This window comes from Mauremys reevesii, linkage group 2 (assembly GCF_016161935.1).
Source record: "Mauremys reevesii isolate NIE-2019 linkage group 2, ASM1616193v1, whole genome shotgun sequence".
Taxonomy (NCBI): Eukaryota; Metazoa; Chordata; order Testudines; family Geoemydidae; genus Mauremys; species Mauremys reevesii.
Window position 1 is genome coordinate 184798359 of NC_052624.1, and position 18897 is coordinate 184817255.

General features: G+C 40.8%; 1 protein-coding gene across 3 annotated transcripts; it reads left to right on the forward strand.

The window, feature by feature from the left end:
- The first annotated feature begins 208 nt into the window (after positions 1-208).
- Positions 209-14257, forward strand: TXNL4A (thioredoxin like 4A). Of its 3 annotated transcripts, none has more exons than XM_039527663.1 (4): positions 209-399; positions 1749-1922; positions 11725-11828; positions 13653-14257. In XM_039527663.1, the coding sequence occupies exons 2-4, from the start codon at positions 1770-1772 to the stop codon at positions 13822-13824; spliced, it is 429 nt and encodes a 142-aa protein (XP_039383597.1). In that variant the 5' UTR covers positions 209-399; positions 1749-1769; the 3' UTR covers positions 13825-14257. The 3 variants fall into 3 exon arrangements, with proteins under 3 accessions (XP_039383597.1, XP_039383596.1, XP_039383598.1); XM_039527662.1 differs by lacking the exon at positions 209-399 and adding an exon at positions 586-709; XM_039527664.1 differs by lacking the exon at positions 209-399 and adding an exon at positions 3265-3344 and having other exon boundaries at positions 1784-1922.
- Positions 14258-18897: the final 4640 nt, after the last annotated feature.

Here is an 18897-nt window from a genome sequence, read left to right on the forward strand (position 1 = left end):
CTTGCCTCCTCTTTGTCGGGGCTGGTTATATATCAATGTTTCCCACGCCCCTTTTGGGGGTGAATTGGTACAGCCTATTACCCCCTGCCGTTTTAGGGAGTTGGTATGCTCCAGCTAGCCTTTTCCCCTTGCAGGGGTCACATGGTAACAATGCACCTATTGAAGGGAAGCCCACAAGCAAGATGGCGAGACTACTGCTTCCTGTCGTGGCGGTGTTCTGCCCGGACTATGCATTGCGTCACTTCCGGCCCCTCTCCTCCAGTCCTTACCGAGTGTTGCGCGTGGGAGCGCGCCCTACTCTGGTCCCCTCAGGGCTCGCGGCGCGGTCGGGGGCCGTTGTGGAGCGTGGTGTCCGCTGCTGCAGCGGCGGCCGTTTCTCTGTGCGCGCGCCCGTGGGAGGTTGGTGTCTCGGGGGGGCCGCTGGGCGGGCTCCACGTGGAATGTTCTGGAAGGGGCCTCAGAGCGGGAGCCACCCGGAGGGCAGTTTGAATGGGGTGGGGGAGGGGCATTGTGGAAAGGCCCTTGGGGAGGGGGAGGCACTGTGGGAGGGGCCAGGTGGGGGTGGGGCCGTGGGGGTGATGCGGGAGGCAGTGGGGGAGGGGCTGAGGGCACTGGGGGACGAAGCTGTGTTTGGATTTCAATGGCCCCATGTTATTGCCCCCATTTGCACACCTGGTTTGCCCTCAGTGAGGGCAACCCCACATTAAAGGTAATAATTGGCGATATCTCCATCTCCTAGAACTGGAAGGGACCTTGAAAGGTCATCGAGTCCAGCCCCCTGCCTTCACTAGCAGGGCCAATTTTTGCCCCAGATCCTTAATGCCCCCTCAAGGATTGAATGCACAACCCTGGGTTTAGCAGGCCAGTGCTGAAACCACGTTGTGTCACCCCCACCACGGAGGGGTTTGTAGTAATCATAGCTGCTGGAGCTAGGGTGCTATTGCACATCCCCCCCTCCCCTCCGCCTTGCAGTGGTTGCCATTATATGCAGGGTTTGCAGTTGGATTTGATGATGCTCAGCACCCTTGCTATAGTAATTGTTCCAGCACCCTGGTAGTAATAACTCATTTAAAAATGGTAAGTTTGGGAGCAAATCTGTCAAGCCTCTGAACATGGCACATCTGACCTGACTGCTGTGATATTGCTGGGCCTGTTGGTAAAAGAGTGAAACAAAGGAAGGGAGATCATCAGGGCTGATGGGGTTTCTCTCCATTCTTCCCATTCCTGGATGGGAATCTTTCAGGGGACCCGTCTTGCTTGACTGAACGATGGTTGCCATGTGAAGCCTGGCCCTACTCCTCCATACTGAGCATTTCCTTAAAATTTCCCGCCAGTACTTTAGTGCCAGTGAGAACACAGTTGTAGAGCGGTCACAGTGTAACCACCCTCTCATTTAGGGCTGTTCTGATAGGGGCTAAGACTGGGTGACACAGTAGTCAAAATGTTCACTGTCGGTCTATGCTAGAACGACTGTTGGTGAAGCTGCAACAGTGGGAAATACTAAGAAAAAGCGCAGTGTATATACACAGCATTAGGAAGAATAGTCTTTATCAGAATTATTTCACTACCTACAATACTTTTGGGGTGTGTGTGCGTGTTTTGTTTTTATTTAAAGGAAACCAGTTAGGTCTGGGCACGTGCATCATCTTAAATAATGTTAGTTTAGCTTTATTGGATTGGCTTTCATGATTAATGTTAAGTAGATTTCAAGAATTGTTAATTCTTATTTGGTTTCTGTCCTTTTGCAGGCCTTACATAAAGTTTAAAAAATGTCGTATATGCTTCCTCACTTACACAATGGCTGGCAAGTAGACCAGGCCATTCTTTCAGAAGAAGACCGTGTGGTGGTCATCCGGTTTGGACATGACTGGGATCCAACTTGTATGAAAATGGATGAAGTGTTATATAGTATTGCTGAGAAGGTAAATTTGGATTGTCATTTGAGATAATTGTATGTTTCTGTTCAGCATCTGAAATTGCTTGTTCTTTTTAGTCTAAGGCAGTTTCTAGGCAATAACTCCAACTTGTTCAGTTTCCTTAACAAGCTATGCCTACATTGAATGAATGTGAAACAGCCATCTACTTTCATGGCCATCTGAAATAATTACCCACTATGTTGTTTAGTGCTTAATTGAATGGAAACAGTACTACTACATTCTAAAACTGAGCATCTGTCCTGGAGAATATTTTTCTTTTCTGACTGCTGATAGTTTAACATCTAATAATCTAGGCCATTCAGAGGGAAACAAGTTTCATTAATAGCATCGGTATGAGCACTACAGATAAGATCGAGCCAGCATTGTCACTTGATACTCAGAATGTGTAATATTAATACACTAGCAACTAGAAAATTAATTGGAATAGCTTTAAAAGTGTAGGTGTTTTTAGTTTGGCATATGTTTTTATTTAAAAAATGTAAACTCTTAAAATGCATGGGAAGAAATGCACTTATAGACCATACTCAGCCTCTGTTGAAATGGGTGCCACTCCATTGACTTAGAGTTTGCACTTGGTTATACCAGGCTGAAATGAATTTTAATCTGTACATATTGAGCCAATCTCTTGAAGCTTTCTCAGATGGCAATGATACCCCGTGACAAACACATCACCCACTTAAGCATCTTAGATAATGAGGGAAAATTAAGAATTGTTTACATAAATGTGTGATTGGATATATCTTATCCTTTCATGTCCTCTCAGATGACGTTATTGCATAGTAGTATAACTAGACAGAGATCTTAGCAAATTATTTGTTGGTTAAACCTCATAAGAAAAAATAGGAAACTCAAATAAAACAAGAACCTAGTCAGAAAGACTACTGTGAATTAATGTTTAAATGGCATACGACAATTGTTTCCATAATCATTTGTACATTTCTCTATATGCTCTTAACCTGACGTGAAGCTGTTTCTGTGGCAGTCATTTCTTCTCCATGGCATTCTTAAAAAATTGCACTTCTCTTGTTCATCTCAGTGTTGTTGAAGTCATCTGGTAAGGCTACTGTGTACATATCAAATATTGAGCCACAACAGGATCTAAGCTAGGAGGGTGCTTTGACATTTCTTCAGCACAGCTTCTTTGCATTTGTTTGTCTTTTATGTTTACTTTTAATGTTGCGGGAATTGATGGATTATACATGGGAATATTATTAGTATTTATCTTTTTGGCAGGACTCTTGGCAATTTGGCAGACATATTGGCATTTAAGTTTTTGTGAGGGGAAAAAGAACAATGTAACTTTTTATTTAAAAATCTCCCTCTGCAGAAATGGCAGGTTAAAGGGGGAGATCCTTCCTCATCCTCTTGCTTACGAGCCATGTTTGGATCTCGCAGCTGTTTTAAAGAGTGAGTAAAAGTTCCAATTGTACAGGTGTTTATAATCTAAAGCAGGGGTTCTCAAACGTCATTGCATCGCAACCCCCTTGTGACAACAAAAATTACTACAGGACCCCAGGAGGGGGGACCGAAGCCTGAGCCCGCCCAAGCCCGGCCACCCGGGGGGGGGAAGGGGGGATGCAAAGCCAAAGCCCCATTGCCCCAGGCTGGGGGGCCAAAGCCAAAGGGCTTCAGCCCAGGCAGGGGGCCTGTAATCTTAGCCCCACCAGCCAGGGCTGAAGTGCTTGGGCTTCGGCTTGGGCCCTGGGCCCCAGCAAGACTAAGCCAGCCCTGGTGACCCTATTAAAATGGGATCCTGACCCACTTTGGGGTCCCGACCCACAGTTTGAGAACCACTGATCTAAATCATAGTACAAAATGTTGCCATGCCTTAGATGCATGCTACATTTGAAGAAAATGTAGCTGTATTTCACACTTAGTACTGAGGTGAAACTTTTTTTTTTAATTTGCAGCATGATTTTAGGAACTAGTAATGTATCTGTACTTTATAATCAATGTGGAGTTGAACTTCAATGACCTCACTTGTATTTTGACAAAAGAAAACTAGAGCAAACCGCCAAAATATAAAGTAGATTGTTCCCACTAAAATGCATCCTTGTTTACAATTGTAATAAGCATTCGTTTCAGTGCAATACATACCGAAAACTTGCATACTTTAGAAAGTTTAACAAGAAACATGTTGTGTGAATGGTTTCCAGTTTTTCCAGAGCGAAAATTTAAGAACACTGTACTTACAAAGTACCTTGGAAATATCTCAAATTATTTTTTGCCGTACAGAACACTGTTTCAGAGGCCTATAATTCCTGGAAGCTCATCCCCAGGGATACAGAGCTCTGGGTGCTAAATTTTTATATAATTAAATACAAATATTTAAACAACATTTACAGTAAAAAGCTAAAACTTGTCTAAAAGTAAATATCAATATCAGACAAACCTCAAATCGGAAACCTTTATTGTATGCATGACATTTGATAGATAATCACTTGCTCTCTGGCAAGTAATGACTTAAGATGACTGGGTCTGTTGCTTTACATCTACCCAACCATGGTTGAAAGGCACACTAGCAATGGCATCTACTCAAGAAGTGCCCACTTGTCCCTGTGTTTCTACTCAGAGGCAAAAGCTACAGAAAGAGTTAATGGGCAGAGTAGGGAGGTTAGACAAGTGTAGCTGCTATTAAAGCTTGTGCTATTTGCAAATCATTATGATAAGCATACTCTTTTAAAATCACTTTGTAATTTTAAAGCCAGGAAAACATCGATACATTTTAAAGCTTGTACGTCTATTAACTAGGGCTGTCAAGTAATCACAGTTAATTCACGTGCTTAACTAAAAATCACGATTAAAAATATTATTTGCGATTAGTCACACTTTTAATCGCACTGTTAAACAATAGAATACTTATTGAAATTCATTAAATATTTTGGATGTTTTCCTACATTTTCAAATACATTGATTTCAATTAGAACACAGAACACAAAGTGTACAGTTCTCACTTTATATAATTATTATTACAAATATTTGCATTGTAAAAATGATAAAAGTAATAGTATTTTTCAGTTCACTTCATACAAGTACTGTAGTGCACTCTCTTTATCATGAAAGTGCAATTTACAAATGTAGATTATTTTTGTTACATAGCTGCACGCAAAAACAAAACAATGTAAAGCTTTAGAGCCTACAAGTCCACTCAGTCTTTCTTCTTGTTCAGCCAATCACTCAAACAAGTTTGTTTACATTTACGGGAGATAATGCTGCCCGCTTATTTATAACATCATCTGAAAGTGAGAACAGGTGTTCGCATGGCACTTTTGTAGCTGGCATTTCAAGGTATTTAAATGCCAGATATGCTAAACATTCATAGGCAAAAGCATGAAGGGACATATGAATCTTTAATGCAGCTGGCACTTAAATATCTTGCGACGCTGGCTACAACGGTGCCATGCCAATGCCTGTTCTTACTTTCAGGTGATACTGTAAACAAGAAGCGGGCAGCATTATCTCCCATAAATGTAAACAAATTTGTTTGAGTGATTGGCTGCATAAGAAGTAGGACTGAGTGGACTTGTAGGCTCTAGAGCAGTGGTCCCAAACCTTTTCCGGGTGGCGGGCGCCGGACGACGAGCCACTGAGGACCGTGGCTGGCAGACAAGCATCCACCGAGAAGCGGCAACATCAAGAGGCGTCGCCGCTGAAAAGCTGCCGAAAATCAGCGGCATTTCGGCGGCGATGCCTCTTGATGAAGCTGCTTTTTGGCGACATTTCGGTGGATGCTTGTCTGCCGGCCAGTACGCGGGCGCATCTAGATGCCCCAGTGGGCGCCATGGCACCCGGGGGCACCACATTGGGGACCCCTGCTCTAGAGGTGGCCTGGGCCGCTTCCAGCAGCCCTCATTGGCCTGGAACGGCAATCCGCAGCCAGTGGGAGCTGCGATCGGCCGAACCTGCAGACGCTGCACGTAAACAAACTGTCCCGGCCCACCAGGGGCTTACCAAAGGTTGCCGATCACTGTTGTAGAATGTAAGGGACCTACAACTTTTCTTATCTCTGGTCATGGACTAGTTCTAAGAAATGGCTCAATACTGGTCCACCAAATATTTCTAGCCCTGAGAAGTATTAAAATGTTAGCCATATTTAAGGTTCATCATCTAACCATAAACTTTTTTGGATATATTTATTGAATAGTGTAAAACTAGATTAGCTTCACAAAATAAAAGTTGTTACAGATGCTCCCCAACTTATGCAAGCGTTCCGCTCCGGAATGACTGATTTTGCGCAAGTCGGAAACGTATCTCTGACCATTACGCAAAAAAAACCCCAAACCACCCCACCTCTTATTTCTAGCTTATGGAACTTTTTCTGTAAGCTCGGATTTGCGTACGTCGGGTTTATGTAACTTAGGGAGCGTCTGAATATGTATATGTTATATGTACTTCTGCCTGGGTTCCCTCACAATAGGTGCGATAGGCTTTTAGAATCTACACTGCTGCTGTATTCAACAGGAACTTCAATGAGCCATTGTAGTTAAGTGGAGAAAATATCCAGTTTTTTTTCCTCTCAGTCCACATATGCTCCACTCAACTTCATTGGGTGTCAGAGCTTTTCTTGAATATGGAAGAAGATACTATTACATTAGCAGTGTTGGACGTGGATGGCCTCTCAGACTTTGCTTGAAGAGAGAAACATAGCGGATGTGTAGATATTCTCTCTTACTAGGATTATTGAAGTTCTGTATAGTTATTGAAGAACAAAAATATCAAAAACATTGATCTGAGAAACACCAAGATAATGGTAGTGTTTCCCTGCATATTCTCCACTTCTTCCATTTCAGCATGATGTTAGTGCACAATACTCTTAACTCCTAAAGCTTAGAATGAATGCTTATGCTTTTTGAAATCAGTATTCAGATGGTATACAGTATTGGTTCTAGTGTTAACAGTTCTAATAAGGAGCCACTGAAATTAAAAGGTGAGTGGAGGAAAACAAGTTGGCAGCAAAAAGTGGCACTTGAGGTCTGACACCATATTTTTTCCAAACTTTGGAGTTGTGCAATACTTAATCCCCAAGCGCTAAAAGAAAATATTTTTTGAAAAGTTCCATTAATATAACTCGTTTGCTGCAAGGATTTTTACTTATTCAAACTTTTCTTACTACACTTGAATGTGTGTACAAAGATTTCCATTCACATTTTTATAGATGTCTTCACTGAACACTTTTAAACTGTAAAGAGTCTCAGATTTACCCTTTTTACTTTCCTTGAAAAAGTAAATGTTTAAAAAATTCTGCAAATGTTATTTGTCAAATAAATGTGGAGGCTTCAGCATTGCATTGGGGAGCACAGAGCACTGGCTGCACAGAGGTGGGAGATCACTGTGCAGCTCCCCTCCCAGGACACACATTCAACAGTGAGGCTGCACCCAAGCCTTACACAGTGCAAGGGCTGGGCCTCCCTCAGAAACACCCCAGGGCCCTGCCCCTCTGTGCCAAGTGCACCAGGTGTCAGCAGGCATGCTCAGCATGGGGGGATCCAGGTGTGGGTTGAGAGAGGGTTCTGTGTGGGGCAGTCTGGGTTTGGATGGCTCAGGGTGGGATCCAGGTGCGGGGCTGATCTGGATGCACAGGGGCTTGTTGGGGGGGTTCTGGGTGCAACAGTAATGAGACTCTGCAGGAGAGTCCAAGTGAAGGTGGTTGGGGCTCAGCGGAGTGGGGTGTCCAGTTGCTGGGGGAGTGGGGCTTAGTAGAGTGGGGATCCAGGTGCAGCTGGTTGGGTCTCGGTAGGGTGGGGATCTGGGTGCGGGTGGCTTGTCACGGTGGTCCAGCTGCAGTTGGAGTTCTGGGTGTGGGAGGAGGTGAGGCTTGGTGTCAAGGTCTGGGTTTGAGGGGGTCTGGATGCATGGGGATTAGGTGGATGGGGGAGCAGCTCCCTGTACAGTGATCCCTCCCCCTGCAGCTGAGAAGTGTGAAAGAAACGTGGGGAAGGAGAAGTTTGCAGAGCTTACTACAGCTGGGGGAGAAATCTGGGAGTGAGTCTGACATGGCCCTGGATGCCGCACAGGGGAAGAGAAGGTCCCCCTCCTCCCGAGGCCAGCCAGGACTAGCAGCTGAGTCCAGCGCAGGGTAGGAGCCACCAGCTGGGTCTTCCCCAGTCCTGCCCCACAGTGATTTACCTCTCTGCTGGCTGCCCCGGGTACCTGAAACATACTGCTGGGGAGGGTTGCATGACCGCTGTTGTGGCTTTCTTTTGCTTCCCCATCAGAAAGTCATTTTCTGCAGGGAAGCAAAGAACTTGGGGGATATATATTCTGCGCATGCAAGATGGCGCAGAATTTCCCCAGGAGTAAGTACCTGTGTCTGATTATAAACTCAAGTATCTTTCACCAGAATTAGAATTGTGCCAGCTGCAATTGTCTTTAAGTATATTTGTAGCTGACGGGTGCTATCAGGATTTGCTTTTCTGATTTTGTATTTATTTTCTTCTCTGGTTTGAGGTACCTATGTGAAATTTAGTGTTTAGTGTCTTGCTCTCACATCTGACTTCTAAATAGGCGCCACTATCCTGAAATGTTAGGGAACAAGTTTTATACCCTAAACAGTGGTCCCCAAACTCCCCTTGTGGGGCGTGGAGGGGTGTGTGTGTGTGTAGGGGGGTTTTGCGGCAGGTCTGGGCCAACCCCCATGAGGGGAGGGGAGGGAGTGCCACCCAGCCCCGCTTTGCCCTCAGACCAGCTGCGACCCCAGCCACAGCTCCACTACCCCCAGCTGCGACCCCAGCTGCAGCTCCACTCTGCTCCCTGCTCTGCCCTTAGCCCCAGCTGCAGCTCCATTCTGCTTCACCCTCTGCTCCACCCCCAGGCCAGCTCTGCCTTCGTTTCCCCGCCCCCCCCCGGGCTAGCTGTCCTCTATCCCCAGCTCCTCCTCACCCTTCTCCAGTTGTGCCCCCAGTTCCACCTTCAGCAGAAACGCCTCTGCTGAGCCAGTAATGGAGTGGGGATGCAGATAGATTCCATTACTGGAAAGGGGGCATGACAGGAAAAGTTGGGCACCATTGCTCTATATAGGAACATTTGTTGTTTGTCTTGCATTAGTGCCTGAGAGCCCCAATTGTTGACCGTGTCCTATTCTTCTGGGTGCTGTAGAAACACGGAACAAAAAGATGTCCCAAAGAGCCTTCAATCTAAGTAATATGGCTAGTGATTCCAGTGTTCAAATGCTGTAAAGCATTGAATTCTCATTAAAAATCTTTTCAGAATTGAAACAAAGGGCATGGAGAAAGCAAAGGAAAGGAAGGAATTCTGGATCCCCTGACTCCTCAGATTTCATGTGTGATTTTTGGACAAGTTGCTAAATGCATGTGTCTCAATCTGCCATTTGGAAATAAATTGTTATACTAATTTTATAATCTAACGTTGGGAAGGTAAATTCATTAATGTTTGGGAGGTGCTTAGATTATGGTGATAAGATCTCTACCAAAATATGTGTAATGACCAGTACAATCTCATTTTCAAAGTGAAATTCAGCTAATGTTATCTATTGAATATTACCTATGTAAAATTTCTCACTTTTTTGTAAAACAAAGAAAAGTTAATATTTGTACCCTCACTGTGGATTCCTCCCCTAAAGTGTGAGGCCATTTGGTCCCTTGCCAGTGACATACAAAATTCTGTAGTTATATTCAATAGGGGCTGTAATTGCTTAGTTCATTTAAATAGACAAAATATCAAAATAACTTAAGTTTAAGTCACTTAAGTGCTATGTTTGTTTTTATTCAATGCAAGAAATACTATTGTATGTAAAAATATTTTACTTATTTCTCAATATTTTAACGGTATTCTTTTGTACTTCAAAAATAGAAATGTTTGTGCTTGTGCTTTGTTTCATAATAAATTCTTCCTTTTGCAGTAATGCTCTTTCATGAAACAAAGTATATTTTAAAAATTGTGGACAATGGGATCTCAGGGTTAGCCAGACACTGATATTTTATTCAAGGACTAAATTTAGTGTGTCATAAGAGTTTTAGGTTTTTTCTCACAAATGTGCATCGTAGAAATTTCCCAGCAGGAGAATTGCACCTGAGCTGTTGGTATTGTACATGTCAGTCACCTGGTAGTTCTTATAGAAGTCACAGTAGAGTGAAAATAATGTTGTCTTAGTTTCACTGTGCTGGAGAAGTCTTTTCCTGCAAAATCAACCATGGAAGCAGTCAGTTTACTTCAGAAGTTTATCTAATTTGATCCTATAATACAGGTAACTTCGTAGGTAATGTGAACTGAGTTCTTGGGACTGACTATATGTACACAAACTTTGAGGTTTGATACTGTGTGTCTAATATAAATTTACGTTTTTGACAGACATATGGATTATGATGTATACCAAATAGTTTTGTCACTTTGTAAATGCATGAAAAATCAAGATACTTTCTTAAAGTACCTACTGTTGTGTATGCATTTGCAGACTTTTAAAATGATCAACTGCTGTTTACACTAGACAAAAAGTGCTTGCCTGATGCTGCATAATTATGTGTTGATTTGTTAACGTTATATAATTTCTATTTAATCATATTTTGTTTTCAGTTGTACTCGACAGAAAATTAAATAGTTAAAAGTACTTTAAAAATATTAAGCTTGTTACAATCTAAAATTTTACAAGTATTACCTTTTAGAGAATGCTAAATTTGCCTAGTTATGCATTGAAAAGTCAGGAAACAAAAATGTAAGGGTGTTTGCACTACATTAACTCTTCCCTGTTATACGTGTGTGTTACAAAAGCGAGCAAGTATAATCTTATAAACGTTTCTCAAAACTGTTTCTGCAACTTAAAAATGTTATAGATGGTACATGTGTATCTATCCTTGTGTAAATGGATATTTTCATCATCGCTGTCCAGTATGTTTAGTGACTTAAATGTTCATATCAGTTCTCTTCTTTTTTAAATTATTTTATTAATTCACTCAGCCTGTGGACTGCACATTTTCTTTTCAATTGGCAGCATAGCTTTCCTCAGCAATTTAAGAAATTAACCATGAATTTAGTAAGAAAACCCCTTTCAAAATGTACAAAGTGCAATCTTCAGTGCATAATAACTGCAAAATCAAATCCTACTTTTGTCAGTGCTCTCCAAAGCATTTCTCAATGAGGAATATTTACATGCCAAATTTAAACTTTCTACCCCTGCCATTTGGACTTGATAGCTGTCCAGAAAGCCTGAAGGTTTTTTAATTATGAGGTTAGTGGTTTTCCCCCTACTGTTCTATTAAATAATAGCAAATCCATCTTTACTCAAACTTCAAAAAAAAACAAAAAAACTTTCTGCTTTGGACACAGACAAATTATGGAAAATTTCAGCTTTTTGGGTGAAAGCTTCTGGAAGTCGTAAGCAACTGAAAATTAAGTGTTTAAATTCTAACCCTTCAACAACCTTAATGATAGCATTTGCTAGTGCTCTCACCTTAAATATTTTTAGGGTCGGGCATATAATTGAGAGGAAGGCACAACAGAGTGTGACTTGGCCACTATTTTAATACATACCATTTTTCTGTTACTGGATGTGAATTCCCTTTCTCTATAAAATTAATGTCTTTATTTTAAAATATATTTATTTTCCAAACTTTTAAGAGCCAGTTAGAAATGGCAAAAGGGAATAAATATTTGCTTGACTTTAACTTAGTAATGAACATCTTGCAGCATTATTATTGCAATAACTTAAGCATATTATTTTTTCTAAAATCCGTGAACATTCTATAAAAAGATCAGTCATCTTATATAGTTATTAAAGGCTTGCTAGTGTATTTTGCTCTGTTTACAGTCATTTTAATTTTGTTCTCCCGTCCAGGTAAAAAATTTTGCTGTTATTTATCTTGTGGATATCACAGAAGTACCAGACTTCAACAAGATGTATGAGTTGTATGATCCCTGTACAGTCATGTTTTTCTTTAGGTATGCCTTATTTCTACTATATAATTTAATTTGGTGTATTGGGATTACATGCTATAATTACGGGCAATGTATTGTATTCATTTTATATATGCTCATGTATTTTTAAAAAAATATTTAAGAGGGTATTGTACTTATGTACAAGTAATTGCATTCAAGTTCATTGTGGCTCTTCCCTAATTAATCTAATACATCTTAACACCTTGTAACAATTCTTCAGTAATATTAATGCCCTGACCCGTTGCCATTTAGCATTTCCAGGCCTGAGAATTAAAAACAGCCCTGTTATGAATCAAGATGATACTGCAAATAAAGCCTGGTCTACACTAGGAAGTTAGGTCAGTAATACTACATCGCTCAGGGGTGTGAAAAATCTGCACCCCTAAACAACGCAGTTAAACCCACTTAGCCCCCTGTGTAGACAGTGCTAAATTGATGGGAGAATTATCCTGTTGACTTAGCTACCACCCATCGGGGAGATGGATTACCTACCCTGACAGAAGAACCCCTCCCATCATCATAGGTCTTCACTGAAGTGCGGCAGCTGCAGCATTTTAAATTTAAATGAACCCTAAGATCCTGACTGTGGGCTGAATTTTCACTCTAGTGCCATCTTCTTCTCAAAGTACAGTGGGAAGTTAAATGGCATTGTTTTATATCTTATTGTGTGTTAATGTATGCCATCTGGCTTAATCAGTCTGGATAATTTTCCTCACATTAGACTCATTGAAGTCAATGGAGTACAGTATTTCCATTGACTTGGAGGAGGCCCATTGCACACAGGAAGCATTATTGCATTCACCTCTCAAGCAGAGTTTTTAAAAAAGCATTCTGAGCTTTTTTTCCTTCCTGCTACCCAGCTGCACACAACACTGTACCTATGAAATCAGCAATTTTGCATGTTTGAATATGCACAGCAGCTGATTTTAGAAGTTAGATTTACAGAAACAAGCCCTAAGTGTAATTAAAATATTTACATTTAAATATCAAATGTGTAAGTTTATAACAATATCCATATCTCATAGTTGAAATGTCTTGCATTTCCTAGAGTGGTAGAATTGCTAAACTTTTTGCATTCATTCCTCTGTATTTGCTTCACATTTTGAAGTATGGCAACATTTAAAGAGACTGCCACATAAAATGTAATCTTTACTGTAAACTAATAACACCTCAAATTACTTGTGCTTGTACTTTTTGGTTTCTTGGGGAAATAAAAGTACACTGATCCACTTCACTTTGTTGTTCTCATATACTAGCACAACATTTGAGTTCTTGGCACCCTAGGGAATTTCAAATTTGAATTTCTAAGAAATAAAAAATACATCTCATTCACATGCCAATTAAATAAACACAGAGAGAAAATATTCATAATAGATAACTATCCACATTATTCAGTTCTTGAACCACTAGAACTACTTCTAATTGATAAAATATGTTAAAGGACAAATACGTCTAGAGCTTTTTAGCAAGGGATTTAGTTCAGAAATGTTATTTTTTTGTGAGGGGGAGGCAGTGGGAGGAAAACATGAAGACTGCTATTCCTAGGGATAAACATAAATCTCTGAATGTTACAATCTTGGTGCAGGTCATCTTTATTGTAACTTTAGGAACAGAAAAATACTATTTTAAAACAGCTAGGCTATCAACTTTCAACCTGAGTGTGACCATAACAAATGTTGTATTCTGCCATTTAATGTAATACTTATTTGCTGACCTACAAGGATATGGTAGAAGAGCTACATATTGCAGGGCGCCTGAGTCCTGTGAAATATTACAAGAGAGAGTAGTTTAGCATATTGATCTGTTTTTTTTTCTTTCCTCTTAAAGGAATAAACACATCATGATTGATTTAGGTACAGGTAACAACAACAAGATTAACTGGGCGATGGAAGACAAGCAAGAGATGATCGACATTATAGAAACAGTTTATAGAGGCGCTCGTAAAGGTAGAGGTCTCGTGGTGTCGCCAAAAGACTATTCTACCAAATACAGATATTGACATTCTGTGACACTTACCCGCTCTTTTAGTCCACCTCCACCTCCACATAATTATCCTTTGTATATAAAAGTTGATTTACATTTTTTTATTTTGAATGTATTTTGAACTCTTATTTAAAAACTTTGTAAAATTTCATTTGCAAAAATAGAAGATGTGAAGTCTGGAACCATTTGATTTCAGAAATGCAATATCTGGATCATTCCTTTTGAATTAAAGGACTTTAACTCTGCAAATGTCAACCTCTCGGTATAATATATTTTTTTAACACAATTCTATTAGAAAAATATGTAAAATATGACAAGTTGAACAAATGTACATGAGAAACCTTTAGTGTAGCCTTTTAATGGATAAAAAGTAGTGCTATATTGTTCTTGCCTTTAGCTTATTATCAGTAATAATAAAAGTATTTGCCTTTTAAGGTACACCTCTTTAAGTTAATGGCTTGTCACTTTTGTCAGAGTCCTCATATTCATGGTATTTTATTCACGTCTGGTAATGGATACCAGAAACCATTAGCACTAAAAAGAGAGGGCGAAATACTAAGCAAGCAAAATTCTCTGGAAATACAGTTGTTGCATATCTTTTTTTTTTTTAAAAAGATGCTTTGTGTGATTTCCCCACTATAAAGTTATAATTACAGAATTACTATTCTACAACTAAAGTTTAGACACTTATCATTATATGCATTTTTCATTATAAATCTGACTGAAAACCACTTCTAATTAAACCAGAAAAGGTCTTTTATTTATTTAGTTTGTGTGCAACTGTACCAGCCATTTTGATAAATGCAACTCTGACTTTGTTGCATTCCCTGATTCTCAAGAACTAGTGCATATGGCTATATTTAACTATGGTGAGTGATTCATTGTTTGCGATGTAAAATGTATTTCTAGGTGCTATACAAAATATTTAAAAAATATATGAACAGTCCTAATTTTATAAGCACTGTATGAACAGGGATCCAGGGCCAAGACTATTGGGCATCTTAGAAGCAGCACTACGGGAGTCCCCGCTTCAGTCTCTGTGCTTGAGATTGTAGTGATTCATCTCCATGAAGATTATTTTAAAAAACAAACCACCTTTTATATTAAGAAAATGCCCAAGACTTAGATATAACATGTTATCTGAATAATTTAAAATATAAAATTTGTTTTTTATTAAAATTGGAACTAAAGAAGTTCATAGTTCAGGTTCCATAAACATCTTTAACTTTTCCCTGGTATCCCTGGCTAATTTCACCCTTATCATAAACCCTTTTTTCTCATTCACCTGACCTCAGATACATTTTCAAATTGGACTGAAACTCTGTCAGACCATTGCATCTGGCCCACAGGCACACTTCCAGTTCACCATTCTTTTGCCTCTTACTTTGTTTGTACTAACTAGAGATTCTGTGTCTTCTCATTGGGGTCCTAAGAACAACATACTTCATCTTCACCCAAATATAGTTTAGGAGCATCTCTCCCGTACACCACCATTCCACGGTGAGCTCTATCTAGGCCAGTAGTCTTCAAACTTTTTTTCTGGCAACCCAGTTGAAGAAAATTTTTGATGCCTGCAACCCAGTGGAGCTGGGGATGCGGGGGTTGGGGCGTGGGAGGGGCTCAAGACTGGGGCAGAGGGTTGGGGTGTGGGAGGGGGTCAAGGCTCTGGGCTGGGGATGCAGGCTCTGGGGTGGGGCCGGGGATGAGGGATTTGGGGTGCAGAAAGGGGCTCTGGTTTTGGGGGGCTCAAGGCTGGGGCAAGGGATTGAGGCACATGGTTACCTCAGGTGGCTCCCAGTCAGTGGGGGTGCTAAGGCAGAATTCCTGCCTGTCCTGGCACTGTGGACCACGCTGCACCCCGGAAGCGGCCAGCAGCAGGTCTGGTTCCTAGGCAGAGAGAGGTGCACAAACAGCTCTGTGCGGCTCTCCTCTCCCCACCCTTCCCCCCACCAATGGGAGTGCAGAGCTGGTGCTTGGGGGTGGGTGCCTGCAGGTGAGAGCTGCACGGAGATGTTTGTGCACCTCTTTCCCCCGCCCCACACAAACCTAGGAGCCAGACCTGCTGCTGGCTCTATTCCAGGGTGCAGTGCGGTGTCAGAACAGGTAGGGACTAGCCTGCCTTAGCCGGACAGCACTGTTGACAGGACTTTTAATGACCCGGTTGGCGGTGCTGACCAGAGCCAATATGATCCAGTACCTTACATTCTGTGACCCTTTAAAACCACTAGCTTAGAGGAAAGACCATTACAGGATGGGGGTGTCCTATTGCTCTTTTAGGCTTGTTGGGAACTCCCGGAAAGGCTGAAGCAACCTGGCAGAAATGCTTCTAATAATCTGGAGCATGGGTATGAAGATTCTGAAGTGGTTTCAAGAACTGGAGTTTTTAGGCATCCATGTAGTTGGAAAGATCTGCAAAACTTGATTAGGCTGGTGGGAGAGTTCACAACTGATGCTGCTGATTAAATTTTATAATTTCGTAGATACAATGAAGTAGCTTAAGGCACTTGCATTATAAAGGGAAAGAGAAGTGTCCCAGGTAACGTCAAAGGTAAACATGGACTAGCAGGGGCTACAAGGTTTTTTTTAAAGCCTGGTCAGCTGTTCACTGACTCTCAGGGTCCATCCTGGACTCTGCCTTTCACTAAATAGTTGAGAAACTAATTTTAACAATTTAACAGCTGAAAAGCAGTTGATCATTTTATTTTTGTTTGTTCTGCCTGCTACACTAATCAGAACTGGCTTGACCAGTTGAGGTAGGAGAGGGGTAGATGCTTAGTTGATCAATGAATTAGTATGCTTATTTAGCTTAGCCTTTACTTGTCCATATAGCAGGAGTGAGATAGTGTTTTAAATAGATCTAGTTAGACTGAGGTGAAACTCCTACCTTGCTTAAACCCATGTAATCCATACTTAAATAATTTCAGCTTGTTTTGGTATTACCAAAGCATGAGCTAAACAGATTTGTGACAATGAAACTGGTTTACATGTGTCTATTAGGGATTAGAACTTCTTTAACTAGGTTGATTTTTAAATAGATTCTTGGATTTATGCAACTTTTCTAAAGAAGCCCTCTGAAATAATTGCTTTATTCTAGCATTCCACTTTTGGAAGACTGATTCCTGTACTACTGCATTCCTGCTTTTTGTCTCAAGCCAGCGGAAGGGAGGTGGGGTGAAGAAACAAGATCCATAGTAGTTTTAAGTGTGCACTCCTTCCTGAAACAGTATTGTTGAGAATGATTAACTTGCTTCTCTTCATTGGTCTTTTCCTGTTCTTTTCCTTTACTAGAGTTAATTTTGGGTGCATTCAAGAAAAGGCAGATATAAACTGCATTGTAAATATCTTAATTGGGAAATTATTTCCTAGACTAAATTCTTTGGGATAGGGACAGTCTTCCCTTGTGTGAACAATGCTCTGTGCATAGTAAGTGCTTCTGGATTAAAAATAAAGTAGCATTTTTCTGAACAATATTATTTACCTACTCATACCTTTGTTTTTGTACCCTGTAAAAGATGTGTTTAAATGCCATGAAATTCCATTTCCAGCAAGATGTTGCCTGGTAATAGAACCATCCTTGAAGTTAATTAGTTTTCTTTAATGTATTCTTTCAAGTCTATCTTGTTTAAGCACATGTATGATAGCATTATCTCATGTTTCAAAACCTATCCTATACTCAAAATGGGATCCTTTCTGAGCTCAACCCCTCATTCTGGGGAAAGTAGTGGGTAAGATGTTTTCTTACTACAAATTGTATGGAAAGATGTATGCACACCTCAGTGTTGTTATGCACTATTTTGGTGGGGTTTTGGAAAGAGGTATGTAACAAGACAGAACTGAGGGCTCTGTTTAAGTGCACAGTGCTTTTCTGTGTATAACTTTGAAAAAGCAACTTGTATTCAGAGGTGTGAAAGTACAGATGAATTTCCAAGATGCATCTTTAGCTTGTAGTGTAGACATTAGCCAGGGGTGTGATTCTCCTGCTTATGCACACATACTCATGGTAGTTCTCACTGAACTAGTGTGAGTATAAATAGCTGCGTGGGCAGGGCTGGCTTTAGGTTGATTCCCCCAATTCTCCTGAATTGGGCCCCGCTCCTAGCAGGACCCTGTTCCCTAAAGAAGAGCTCCTAACTTAGGCACCTTTTTAATTTTTACTCACCCAGCGGTGCTCTGGGTCTTCGGCAGCAGGTCCTTCACTCGCTCCAGGTCTTCGGCGGCATTTCGGCAGCAGGTCCTTTAGTGCTGCGGAAGACCCGGAGCGAAGACCCGTAGTGCCGCCGGGTGAGTCATCCCTGCTGGGGCCCCGTTGAAACTATTCGAAACGGGCCCCGTACTTCCTAAAGCCGGCCCTGCGTGTGGCAGCAGAGGTATGGCTTAGCCATGCTTAGTACAAATCCTGAACCAATGGGTGCCGTTACCCATGCTAACATGGCTACACTGCTACTTTAAGTAGCTTGATGGGGGTTAGAACATGTGTATGCAAGCAGAGGAATCACAGCCCTAGCTTGTAGTGTAAATATAGTCTGTGCATCAAAGTAGACTATATCACTCAGATAAAAAGATAAAAATCTTATTTCAGCGTTAATACTATGGGTACATATTCTGAGAGAGAGAGAGAGAGCTCGTGCGCACACTGAAACTAAGAGTGACAAAATAATGTGGGTTCATGCATACACGATATTGCAAGTGTGGAAATACATTGCCACAACAGAATTCAGTTATTCTGGGACTATTAAACTCAAAAACAAGGAAATTCTGAAACAAATGTAAACATTTATTTTGAAAATGAATAGCTTTTTATTTAATCTTTATCATTTTAAAAATTACATGGCTGAGCAGATTCATTACAGAATATTTTTGGATTTTTTCAATTAATATTGTACACAAATTTGGTGTTATCTCTTGATAAGATAGTGTTTCTTCTGTGGCAATCTTAAGTAAAATGTGTCATTAGTCTGGTCATAACTCATCTTTCCTCTATTGGATCAGTAATAAAAAATGGAGACTTCATATCTTGCATGACATAATTTGATTATATACTTTTCTTTCACTGGAGCTATTCTTTGTGATTGCTGAAATATTAATAGAT

Coding starts and splice junctions, on each gene's coding strand:
- TXNL4A (XM_039527663.1), top strand. CDS start 1,770: ATGTCGTATATGCTTCCTCACTTACACAATGGCTGGCAAGTAGACCAG. Junction 1,923..11,724: donor TATATAGTATTGCTGAGAAG/GTAAATTTGGAT, acceptor TCTCCCGTCCAG/GTAAAAAATTTTGCTGTTAT. Junction 11,829..13,652: donor ACAGTCATGTTTTTCTTTAG/GTATGCCTTATT, acceptor TTCCTCTTAAAG/GAATAAACACATCATGATTG.